This window comes from Equus caballus, chromosome 11 (genome assembly GCF_041296265.1).
Source record: "Equus caballus isolate H_3958 breed thoroughbred chromosome 11, TB-T2T, whole genome shotgun sequence".
NCBI lineage: Eukaryota > Metazoa > Chordata > Mammalia > Perissodactyla > Equidae > Equus > Equus caballus.
This window is the reverse complement of record NC_091694.1, coordinates 59182032-59194383: the sequence shown is the minus strand read 5'-3', so window position 1 is coordinate 59194383 and position 12352 is coordinate 59182032. Positions and strand designations below refer to the sequence as shown.

General features: G+C 46.1%; 1 protein-coding gene across 4 annotated transcripts in view; it reads left to right on the top strand.

Annotated features, from left to right (window-relative positions):
- The window catches only part of LOC100073168 (multidrug and toxin extrusion protein 2), an 89674-nt gene that overhangs the window by 4820 nt on the left and 72502 nt on the right, over positions 1–12352 (top strand). For 2 of the 4 annotated variants that reach the window (XM_023653613.2, XM_023653614.2), the window contains exons 3-8: positions 1309–1377; positions 5091–5239; positions 6038–6080; positions 6657–6701; positions 8689–8786; positions 10676–10773. In XM_023653613.2, coding sequence (XP_023509381.2) covers positions 1309–1377; positions 5091–5239; positions 6038–6080; positions 6657–6701; positions 8689–8786; positions 10676–10773 — 502 coding nt within the window. The remainder of the gene's footprint in view (positions 1–1308; positions 1378–5090; positions 5240–6037; positions 6081–6656; positions 6702–8688; positions 8787–10675; positions 10774–12352) is intronic. The other 2 variants (XM_070228293.1, XM_070228294.1) reach the window with 1 other exon arrangement.

Here is a 12352-nt window from a genome sequence, read left to right as displayed (position 1 = left end):
GGGGTGGTGGGCGGGGGGCTGCAGACCCCCCCCCCCAAACGCCCTGCCTGTGATTCCAAAGCTGATTTCAAGCCACCGCTTGAGGCGAAGGGCAGCCTTTCTTCATACGGAGTCCTAGGGGAATTTCTCTTGTAGAGTTTCATAAAGGGGACACTCTGAGGAGGAAGATTCTGTCCTGGCAACTTGCCATAGAGATACAGAAGCAATTTTGTACCGTCTTGTATTACACAGTCAGCCATTGTAAGGGGAAATCGTGGCGTCAGAGCTCAGGTTGGTCAAAGCTGGTTGACTTAAACCAAATCAGTCTCTGACTAAGAGACCTGACCTGGGGGAGACTTTAAACTGAGGAAGATTAACATGCTGAGCCAACCAGACTCAGTCAGTTTACCAGAAAAAGGCTCATGTGTGACTCCTTTTAAAATACAAACTTTTCAGAAATTGACGCGCTTCATCTTTTTCTTTCCCTGGAAGGCTGAGGAATTTTTGGAGCTTGAGCCCTGACACTGCCCTGGGTGGAATTCGGAGCAGAAGGCGTCTTGGTGTGGGTGCCGGGGCCCTGGGGCTCACTCACTCTCTGTGTGGCCTGTCACTGGCTCCTGGTGGCCAGAGTTTGTGCTCTTGGTCAGCCAAGAGGTTAACTCACCTGCTCACCTGGAGTTGCCATCCCTGCTCACTGAAACCTAGGATGAAAACGAAGACCCTCACCTACAGGTGCCCTTGGTTGTCAGGGGCACTGGGGTGAGGTCTGACCGAGAGAGTGACACAAAGCTAGTCCCATTCCTCACTAGGGGACTAAAGCCTGGGACCAGATCCCCAGCTTGAGGTCACTATCTGAATGACCAAAACTTGCTGTGACTCGCTCAGGTGACCTATAAGGTGAGAGCAGTGATGGTAACACCATGTACGTGCAGGGTTTGGAAGAGCGCCTGCACGTCGCACGTGCTCAATACATGTTTGCTGTTATTATTATTAAATGCACATCGCAGATCAGGGGCGTCGCTGTCAGATGTTACCCACAGCATAACCTTTAAATACAGAGATTGTAACACGCTGTGTTGTAAGCTCCCCTGTTGACACAATCTGATTGTGATCCTTTAGGCAGAGGGTACATTTTTGTTTGATAATCGAGAACGACAGATGTAGACACCCCTTTGATCTGAAATATAGAGCCTTACGTGTATAGCTACAAGTTGCCCCTTGGAGATAGGCTGTCACGGTTCCTTGGTTTAAAGGGAGCTGTTTGACAGAGACTCTGCTCTCGCTTAGTCCCCTGGCTGCTTGCCGCACCCGGTCTCTTGTTCCTTGCAGGTCGTGAATGTTACTGGGATTTCGGTTGGAACTGGCTTGGCCTCTGCTTGTGACACGCTGATGTCTCAGGTGAGGGCCACCCTCCCCCACATACCATTTCTGTCGATTACCTCTCATATTAGAGATGATCCAGGGGACTGCACACTCTAGTTTTTGTTGCCTCTTATTTCTCGAATACCATGCTGCTGATGGCTGTAATGCAGATAGAGCTGGCTTTACTAATTCTGTCCTCTGGGCCTGTCTGCTCAGGGGCTGTGTTTTCCCTTTTCTTTCCTGTCTGATCTCTCCCACCCTAAAAGTGCCCTCCGTCACCCACCACTCCACCTCCGTATCTCTCCCTTTCTCCTCTCCTTTAAGTCAAGCTTCTTGAAAGTGTTCTTTGTGCTCCCTGTCCTGACCCCAGCTCTTGACTCAGCACCCATTGACGCCTTTCTGTCCCTGTGCATCCCACTGAGCCTGGTCTCCTGCGAGCCTGTTGTGACTGAATCATCAGGTGAACACTTGGCCGTCCGTAACCCACTGGGCCATTCTCTGTTCTCCACAACACTCCCTCAGCTGCCACCATTGCGGGCCTTCCCGACATTCTTGCTGCCTCTCTGGCTACTCCTTCTCAGTCTGTGCCCCTGAGATAGCCCTGCCCCTTAGAGACCCCATGCCCTCACCTTCCACCACCGTACACTCTCTCCCCGGCTTCTGTCTCCACCCTGGTGTTGAAAACGCATATCTCCATCTCCTGCCCACACCTCTCCTGAGGGCCAGACCCGAATGTTGATTATGTACCAGACATCTCAGGCTCAGCTCACCCAGAACTAAGCTCGTCAGTCTTTCCCACTCTGAACTGTCTCTCCTCTAGGATTTCCTCTCGCAGGAATATACCACCCTCTGCTCAACCCAGAATCCTTCTTCGTTTCCCGTGTCCGTATGTTAGCAGAACTATTGACTGCTATTGACTTTGACTCCTACATGTTTCTTGAAGCTGCTCATTTCTCTTCATCCTTGTTGCCTGTCACGGGATTGGGAGTTGTGGGTTGGAGTGCTAGCATTATCAGAGGAGAGGCAGATTCTGGTCCAGGTCTTTTACGTCGCTGTGTCTTCCCATCTCACCCACCCAGTTTACAACCATAGTGGTTTCCCTGCTAGACTCTGAGCTCCTTAGGGAGAAAGACTATATCCCTTTCAGTCTTTTAATCCCTGTAGTTCAGAATCATGCTTGCTGTTTAGTGAGTACCCTGAAATTTGTTGAATGAGTGAGAGGGAGGGAAAGAACAAAGCAGGGATGGGTGGATGAATGGTTGGATAGATGGATGATGGATGGATAGATAGGTGGGTGGGTGGGTGGATGGATGGATGATGGATGGATGGATGGATGGATGAATGGATGGGTGGGTGGATGGTAGATAGATGGATGGGTGGGTGGATGGATGGATGGATGGGTGGGTGGATGGTAGATAGATGGATGGGTGGGTGGGTGGATGATGGATGACTCCTACCTTCAAACCCAAAGCCTGGAAGAGTGAGGACAGCTTTATGTGCATGGGAAGAACAACATCCTGAGTTATCCTAAGATAGTTTTTACAGGCTAAGCTGAACATGGCTTTAAAGGACTTAATGTAATTTAGGCCAAAGTTACCTCTGGATTGGCATGGCATGGGATATGAAATTTTAATTTAAAATGATTTTTTGGTCCCTTTTTTGCACCATTTCAGTCATTTTTATTCATACTTTTTTTTCAACAAAAAAGGCTATGTCTTTAATTTAGTTCCCCACCTATCAATATATAATGGACATCTTTCTGTATTATTAAATATATTTCTGTAATGTCACATTGTTTCCCAAATTTTAAAGTTTTTAGAAAAGATTTATAAAGGTCAAACACATATAGAAACATTAGGTTACCTAGAAAAGTTTTTTTAAAAAGTGAAAAACAAATTACTAAAATTTAGTTGCTCCCTCTAAAGTTACCTCTGTTTTTGGTGACTATCCTCCAAATATTTCAATCTGTGTGTATTTACACACTCACATAATTCTAAAATCTACTCATGGTTTTAATACTTTTTCCACCAATTAAACAGTGCGTTTTGGAGAAACATTGCATGAAGTAGTCATACAGGTTCCCTTTTGATATTTGCATAATATTCTATAACATGTCATTTATATTTCCATTGTTTTATTATTATTTAATTTGTTTCCATTGTCTCTTTTTGTTTGTTTGTTTGGGTTTTTTTTGAGGAAGATTAGCCCTGAGCTAACTGCTGCCTATCCTCCTCTTTTTGCTGAGGAAGACTGGCCCTGAGCTAACATCCGTGCCCATCTTCCTCTACTTTATATGTGGGACGCCTGCCACAGCATGGCTTGCCAAGCGGTGCCATGTCCGCACCCGGGATCCGGACCAGCATACCCCGGGCTGCCAAAGCAGAACATGCACACTTAACCACTGTGCCACCGGGCGGCCCCTCCATTGTCTCTTTTAATGTGCTTTAAGTTAGACTCTTTTTTGATTGTCAAAAAGAGATAATCAGGGGTCGGCCCCGTGGCCGAGTGGTTAAGTTCTTGCACTCCGCTGCAAGCGATCCAGTGTTTCGTCGGTTCGAATCCTGGGCGCGGACATGGCACTGCTTGTCGGGCCATGCTGAGGCGGCGTCCCACATACCACAACTAGAGGGACCCACAACTAAGAATATGCAACTATGTACCGGGGGGCTTTGGGGAGAAAAAGGAAAAAAAAAATAAAATCTTAATTAAAAAAAAAAAAGATAATCATTCATGTTGCTTGAAGGAAAAGGTGCCTGGAAAAGGATGCATGAGGCCTAGACTCGGCCAAGACCCTTGTGGGGACCAGCTCCTTCACCTCCGTCGGGGTCGGCTTCTCTCTGGCGCAGCCCTGGCCTTCCATCGCCCACTCTCTGATCTGTGTTTTGGTCTCCTAGCTGCTGCTCACTTGTGGCTTCTCTCCCCTCATCACGCTTAAACTTCAGGCGGATCATGTCATCCCTCTGCTTAGAAATCTCTAGTGACCCTCTTTCCACTGTGGAGGCTGCTGGGCCTGCTGCCCTCCCCCACTCTAGTTCCAGCCACGCTGGCCGCCCTCCCGTGCCTCTCCCAGATGTCCACCCGGCTCACTCGCTCAGCCCCAGGAGGGCTTTGTCCTGTATCACCTTCTCAGTGAGGCCTCCCCAGCCCCAGTTTAAAAACTAGGCTCCCCTTCTAACACTCCATCCCTCTTCTCCGATTTATTTTTCTCCACAGCACTTACTGCCATATCCTAGACAATGCACTCTAGGTCTTGGTTATTTCTCTTGTTTACTGTTTGTCTCCCGTTCCCCTTAGAAACTCAGCTCCATGAAAGCAGGGTCTTCTGCCCACTGTGTTCGCTGCTGAGTTCATTCCCAGTGCCTCAGATATGTCTGGCACATGGTAGGAGTTGAAGGAATATTTGCTGAAGGAATCTGGAAGGCTCTAACATGGGCCCAGTTCTTCCCATACTTTTCAAGCTCTGGTCTCTGCTGCCAGTGCCCTCCATGTCTAACTGTCCCTGTTCCCAGGAGCAGGGGACTCATCATCCCAGGACATGTTTAAAATGCCACTGGTGCCAAGTAGCTCACTGGCCACTCTTGGCTTGGATGCTGGAGTGGGGAGCTGATGGCAAGGAAGCATGGCTGCCCGGCCGCAGGGGTGGCGGGCAGGGCACTTCCATGGAGGGGCTGTTTGTAGTGCAGGTGGTCCAGGCCTTGGCATGCCTGGTACGTGGTGGCATTCTTTATCATTGTATTTGTTTTCTCAAGTCCTTTGGAGGCAAGAACCAAAAACGCGTGGGGATCATACTTCAAAGAGGAATCCTCATCTTGATGCTGTGTTGCTTTCCCTGCTGGGCCATCTTCATCAATACCGAGCATATCCTCCTGCTCTTAAAACAGGACCCCGAAGTCTCCAGGTCAGCAGCGTCTCTAATGTCAGAATCCCAGGTTCAGAGTAAGTGACTGTCTGGTCATCTTACCTGTGTTGACATTTTTGGCCAGTTACCTGGACTTGAACCCTATGGAAAAATGGAAGCTATGACTGTGGATCACAGAAGCCCTGGGCTGGCAGGGACCCCCCTGATGCAGAGTGACGCTGTCACCTGACGCCCTGCCCAGGGTGGAAAGACGCAGGACGAGAATGTAATACCCTGGGCACCAATCGACCTTTCACAGCTTTCCTCCATTTTGGTGTTTTGCAAACACACAGAATATTTTTCCCCTGACAAAAGTAGAATAGCAACACAGTTGCCTTCACTTTTGTCTTTAGAGCTGGGTTTTTTAACCTACAGTTGTTTGTTCTCTGACACTGTCGCTGGGGCACGTGAGATACAAGGAGGCGTCTCTCCTTTCTAGAAGACTGCTGGCCTTGCTTCACTGTGGGGCACAGCTGCAGGCCTGACTCTATCAAAACATTTTCTGAATTTTCCCTGACTTTTAGTTCATTTTGCTGTGTCCATTCCACCTTTTATGCTAAGAATGAGCTAAAAAACGTGAAGTCAGACTTCCCCTTAGGAAGCAGACATTTAGCAGGCCTAACGTAATGCTGATTCAGGTTGTAGAAGGACAGTCACTTAAAACTGTTATTAAATGTTTCCCATATAAATTATTTTTAGTTTTAATTTTCAGAAAATAGTCTATGGATTCAGTTTTAAGACAGTATGACCAGCAATTGTTTTAATATTAACTGAAGGCTATTCTGTCGTTTATTTCAGGATAGCCCAGATGTATGTGATGGCTTTTATTCCTGCCCTTCCTGTAAGTGTCAGGATATTCTTGTGTTTTGCTACGTGAAGCAGCTCGTGAATGTTGTCAGGAGTGTGCCTCCCTGCTGTTTTTTGGTTCGTTCATTTTATCATAGTCCTGTTCATGCACAACTTCCGCATGTGTTTCTTGGACCTGTCACCTCTCCCTGACTGATTCTCAGTGCTTGTGCTGATTTCAGGTCCCACAGCTTAAATTAAACACAAACACTGATGAGGGGATCAAACTTCTCACCTTAGTCTGTGGTTACTTTTGATTGCAAATCAATCAGAATATTTCCTGGGCTCCTCTGGGATTGTGGGAAGAATCACCTGCTGGCACCCTTCAGACTCAGGGCAATGAGTGGCTCCTGCTTCAGCCCGTAAGGGTCTGCCCTTGTTGGGTCTTCAGAGAGTCCACTCTGGAAAATCCCAAATAGTTTGCATCCTAGCATTTGATTAGTACAAGTCTGGTTTTCTGAATTTAAGGTCACATATCAAGAGGAAATATCTTATTAAAAAGCGGAACTGACATAAACTGTTGAATTATACTTTTATATTAATGAGAGGTGTTTGTTTTTCTATCTTATAGGCGGTATTCCTGTTCCAGCTGCAGACACGATATTTACAAAGTCAGGTACAGATTCTTTTTGTATTTTTACTCCATAACACTGGAAATGTATGGTAAATCTTCTTAGGAAGTTTTCCATACAATTTTTTTCCTGAAATTCTACCCAGAGCTCTTTGTTTGGGAAACGTGGGGTCTTGTGGGGGCATTTTGTCCAGCCTGGGAGAGGCGCCCTATGGAGCTGTCAGATTCCTGCAGCCCCCACACCCCACCGCTTGCTTCTTCTGTGGGCTGGCTGCCTGCTTTGCATCTGGCCTCAGGCCCGGCTCTGGTGCCTCTGTTTTAGAGGAGGACCCAGAGTTCCTGCAGCCACGTTCCCAGAAGCGCACGGGGATCACCGTGCCCGCAGCACGCCAGAGGGAGAATGGGACAGAGGGAAGGCTGAGGGCCAGAGGTGTGGGCGGAGGTGAGAGGCGAGCTCTGCCTCCCGGGGTCCCCTCCCCAGTCCCTCTAACTGCCTTCGTCCGTGGTCCGTTCCTCTCTGACAGCAACTCTGCGTAAATGCGGGGAAAAAATGTGGAAGTCTTACTTAAAGAAAATGTTCATCCCAGTGCTAGTGCAGAGTGGGCAACGGATAAAAAGAAGCGAGTACTGTGGCACTGTCGAACAGAGGGGTGAAGGCCCACTGCACGCCTGCATCGGAGCGGCGTCGCTGGGTGTCCGCCTCCGTTCGGCAGCCCTGCGCAGGAGGGGGGCAGCTTGGCCAGGTGTCTCCCCGACCGTCTTTCCTTTACACCTCGTGCGAGCACCCACTTTGCCCTTCGTGTGGTTATTTCCTCTCTTCTGTCTTTGTTACTGTGGTGGAAACCGTGCCCTCCCAGGTCCTTCAGAAGCAGTCACAAACTTCTGGTGGTTAGGCTGGAAGCTGCACCGACGGAGGAGACACGTGCAGTGGTCTCGACTCCCGGCTCTTGCAGTCTTGTGTAACTTCGCTGTCATTTAACGTGGCTGCCCGTTTAACTCTGAATGTTCATTTCACCAGCTGTTTAGGAAAAGCTCAATCTTCCTTCTGTGTTTCTCCTTTCCTCTCATGCTGCTATTGCGCTCACAACACTTCTGGCATCAGATGTGTGGGTTTTTCCCCCACACCAAGCAATTCAGCCATCCAGCTGAGTGTCCTACAATTCAACTCAATTCTGACACTGCCTACCTGGAGATAGTGTCAGATCCCACAGGTTAAGGGCTCAGTCCCGCAAGATTTCCCCCACTTCAGATGCCAGTGACGAGTCTAGTCTGTCACCTGTGCTTCTGACTGATCAGCTGTAAATCAGAGGTTACCAGTACCCACACCTGGCGTTCAGTTAATTTGCTTGAGCGACTCACAGAACTCAGGAGAACAGTTTACTTATTTCAGGAAATCAGTTACTGTTTACCAGTTTATTATAAAAGGATATGACAAAAAATACAGATGAACATCCACATGGAAGAGATGCATAGGGCAAGGCGTGTGGGAAGGGGCACAGAGCTTCCATGCCCTCTCGGGGCACGCCATTTTCCCATTCTGTCCGTGTGTTCCCCGATGTGGAAGATCTCCAAACCCTGTACTTTTGGGATTTTTATGGAGGCTTGCTCACTTGGGCGGGATGAATCATTAACTCCATTTCCAGCCCCTCCCCCTTCTCTGGAGAATAGGGGGTGGAGCTGAAAATCTCAACCTTCCAGTCATGGCTTGGTTTTTCTGAAGACCAGCCCACATCCAGGAGCCATCCAGGAGTCCCCCCAGAGTCGCCTCATTAGAACCAAGGACACAGCTGTCATCCAGGAAGTCCCAAGGGATTTAGGAGCTCTGTGTCAAGAACCAGGGTCAAAGACCAACTGTTAGACAAAAGATGCACTTAGTGCTCTTATCACTCAGGAAATTGCAAGGGTTTTAGGAGCTCTGTGTTGGGAACGGGGGTGGGGCAGAGATCAGTATACATGTGTTCTGTTATTTCATACCACTTAACTGATTAGCTTTTGAAAATGCTAACGTTTTCCTGTTTTGGGGGGATTTTAGGGCATCATCATGCCTCAAGTTATTACTGGGATTGCAGCAAATATCATCAACGTGGGCATGCATGCCCTCCTGCTCTATGCCCTGGACCTTGGAGTACTGTAAGTAGTGACCTGTTCACTCATCAAACAGTGAGTGTCTGCTGGATGCTCGCTCTGGTCCTAGGGGCTGGGACATAGGGGAGTGAAGCAGCCTTGTGGGAAATACCTAGAGGTGTTCAGATGCTGCATGTGACAGGGTACAAGCTGGTGCCGAGGAACACCCAGGAGAGGCAGCCAGCCCAGGCTGTTGGAAGGGAGGAGAGGCCGGGCTTCGTCTGGGGACACAGGGGAAAGTGTTGTGGAAGAAGCAGCATGTGAGCCGACTCCTGCATGTGGAAGTGGAGGTAGCCTGCAGGAAGGCACTGCTGCAGCCTGTGAAGACTGAGATGGGTGACCCCAGCAAAGGCAAGAGCGGGGCAGATGCCTGTAGAGATTCTCCTGTTATCTCTGCCTTGTAAGAAATGGAGCCAAATTCCATCTTTATGAAGCTCAAGAAGACGAGGGTCACACATCGAAGGCAGTGTCAGTTTAATCTTCCCTCGATAGGCACTGTGCTGTTGGTCCATCCCTCACTTAACCCCTCTGGTGTGTTGGTCCAGAGCCAGCCTCCTTTGCATGAGCCTCAGCAGTTTTTAGGTGCTTTAGGGCAGTGTGTTTCTTTTTTCTTTCTTTCTTTCTTTTTCTGAGGAAGATTGGCTCGGAGCTAACATCTGTTGCCAATTTCTTCTATTTTATGTGGGACTCTGCCACAGCATGGCTTGACGAGCAGTGCTAAGGTCTGCACCCAGGATCTGAACCTGCGAACCCTGGGCCATGGAAGCAGAGCACATGAACTTAACTGCTATGCCACCAGGCTGGCCCCACTGTGTTTCTTTATAGATGAAAACTGGTTTAGTGGGTCATGACTGGCACTTTAAAAAATGAAATATATTATGAATGAAATAAAATAAAATGAAATAGAATAGAAAATATAAGGTGGTATGGGGACATTTCTATAGGGTGTGTGTGTGTGTGTGTGCGCACGTGCATATTAATGGGGGTACTGAATAGTGATGGAAAATTTCTTTCTTCCTGTTGGTTGCAGTAAAAAAATATACAAAAGCTGTTAATTAAAGGATTTCGGAGAGTTGGAACATAAGAGCAATCAATGAAAAAACAGTTATAACATCTTCCTCTGCCAGAAAACTGGAAGAGGCTTTGGCCATGGGGGAGGTAGGGGTCAGCAGCCAGGTTTGAGAACTGGTGACAGTGACCCACGTAAACACCTGGGTGGGTGTCCAAGTCCTCTGCAGATGGACCTCAGACTGTCTCTTCAAAGTTTCTTGAGCAGATGTACAAAGGACAATTTGGGGATAGGTCGGTAAGAGAACATATAGGAATGGATTAATAAGTGATAAAATGTGAGGCTTGGTCAGGAGAGTGAAATGACACAAATAGAAGGGAAAGCAGAGTTCCTGGCTCTCTGCCGGGATGGGACGCCATTTTATTTGTGGTGCAAAAGTGTCATCTATTGAAGATGCTCTAAGGTCATTTCCTAATAGAAAACAAATTTATTATAATCCTGGGAAATAAAGCCACTGTGACCGTGGACCTGTATTTTGAACACAGTAGCTGTTTGTTATATTCCTTTTAACTAATTATGTGTAAGAATTTATTTGATGGGTCATTTAAGGCTGTTAAGACAAGGGACGGTGATAAATCTTTATGTCTTTTTGTTTTTCCGTTAATGAATAGTAACATTTAATTCTTCCACAATATTCAATGTTGGTGGAAAGAAAAGAAGTCCATTATAAGTGCATATGGTGTCTAAAATATTAAAAAGAGACAGTCCAGGAGTTCTAGATTACTCTAATGACTGATTCTTACAGGGAGCAAAAACTTGTCATGTGGTCTGTTTCTTGGTGTTTGGGGGATACACTCACAGGTGCTGATTACTTTTTCTCCTTCAGAGGATCTGCCTGGGCAAACACCACGTCCCAGTTCTTCCTGTCTGGTCTTCTTTTCCTGTACATATGGTGGAAAAAAATCCACATCGACACTTGGGGAGGTATGAGGACGTTGATTTCTTACATTATGCTGTTTGTTATTCAGAACATGTTATTCTGATTTCTGGATTTTGTTTTCCAGAGGGTCTTTTTGTTTTTATCGTTTGGAAAATTTAAAAATTATATATATTATATAAATTTAAAAAAAAATTTAAAAATATTTAAATTACCGACAGTCTAAAAGTTGCAGGTCAATATGAGATTTTTTAAATGTCTATGAAGGCAGATTTTGTTCCTAGAAAACTGTAGCTACTGGGTAAGAATTAGTGTTTAATGAATTAAAATTGCAAATACAAAATCTTAGTTGTTGCTTACGAATCATCGTGCTCTGTTAAAGTGAAGCTTGTTTAACGTCTTATCAACACACGTGAGCAGATCGAACTCTCTTCAACGATCAGTACCGCTTACAGCTTAGCTAAGTGCCCTAAATATTTTAACATGCATTTGTCAATTTAGTAAAATAGATTTGCTTTTTTCTACTTTTTAAAATCGTGGTAACTATATATATAAAATGTAAAATGTGCCATTTTAACTATTTTTAAGTGTAGAATTCAGTGCCTTTAAGTACATTTACAGTGTTGTGCATCCATCACCATCATCTGTTTCTAAAACATTTTTATCACCCCGAACAGAAACTCTGTACCCATTAAGCAATAACTCCCCATTTTCTTTCCCTCCAGACCCCCAGTAACCTCAAATCTACTTTCTGTGGGTCTTGTACCCTGGAACTTTGCTGACGTCATTTATTAACTCTAGTAGCTTTCTTGTGGTTCTTTGGGTGTTTATATATATAGGATCATGCCATGTGCAAATAGAGATAATTTACTTCTTCCTTTGGGGTTTTGATGCCTTTTATTTATTTATTTTTAATTATCTTAGTGAGGTCATGTTGGCTTATAACATTGTGTAAATTTCAGGTATACATTATTATGTATCAGTTTCTATATAGACTGCATCGTGTTCATCACCAATAGCCTGCTTTCATCTGTCTCCGTACACATGTGTCCTTTAACCCTTTTGCCCTCCCCCCACCTCCTTCCCCTCTGGTAACCACTTATCTATTCTCCTTATCCATGTATTTGTTTATCTCCACATATGAATGAAATCATTCGATGTTGATCTTTCTCCTCTGACTTATTTAGCTTAGCATAATACCCTCAAGTTCCGTCCATGTTGTCGCAAATGGCAAGATTTCATCTTTTTTATGGCAGAGTAGTATTCCATTGTGTATACACCACATCTTCTTTATCCATTCGTCCCTTGATGGGCACTTGGGTTGTTTCCGAGTCTTGGCTGTTGTGAATAACGCCGCAGTGAACGTACGGCGGCGTATATCTTTACGTGTTTGTCTTTTCATGTTCTTTGGATAAATACCCCGCAGGGATAGCTGGATCGTATGGTAGTTCTATTCTTAATTTTTTGAGGAGTCTCCATACTGTTTTCCATAGTGGCTGCACCAGTTTGCATTCCCACTAGCAGTGTATGGGGGTTCCCTTTTCTCCACATCCTCTCCAACACTTGTTATTTCTTGTCTTGTTAATTACAGCCATTCTAACGGGAGTGAGGTGATAGCTCATTGTA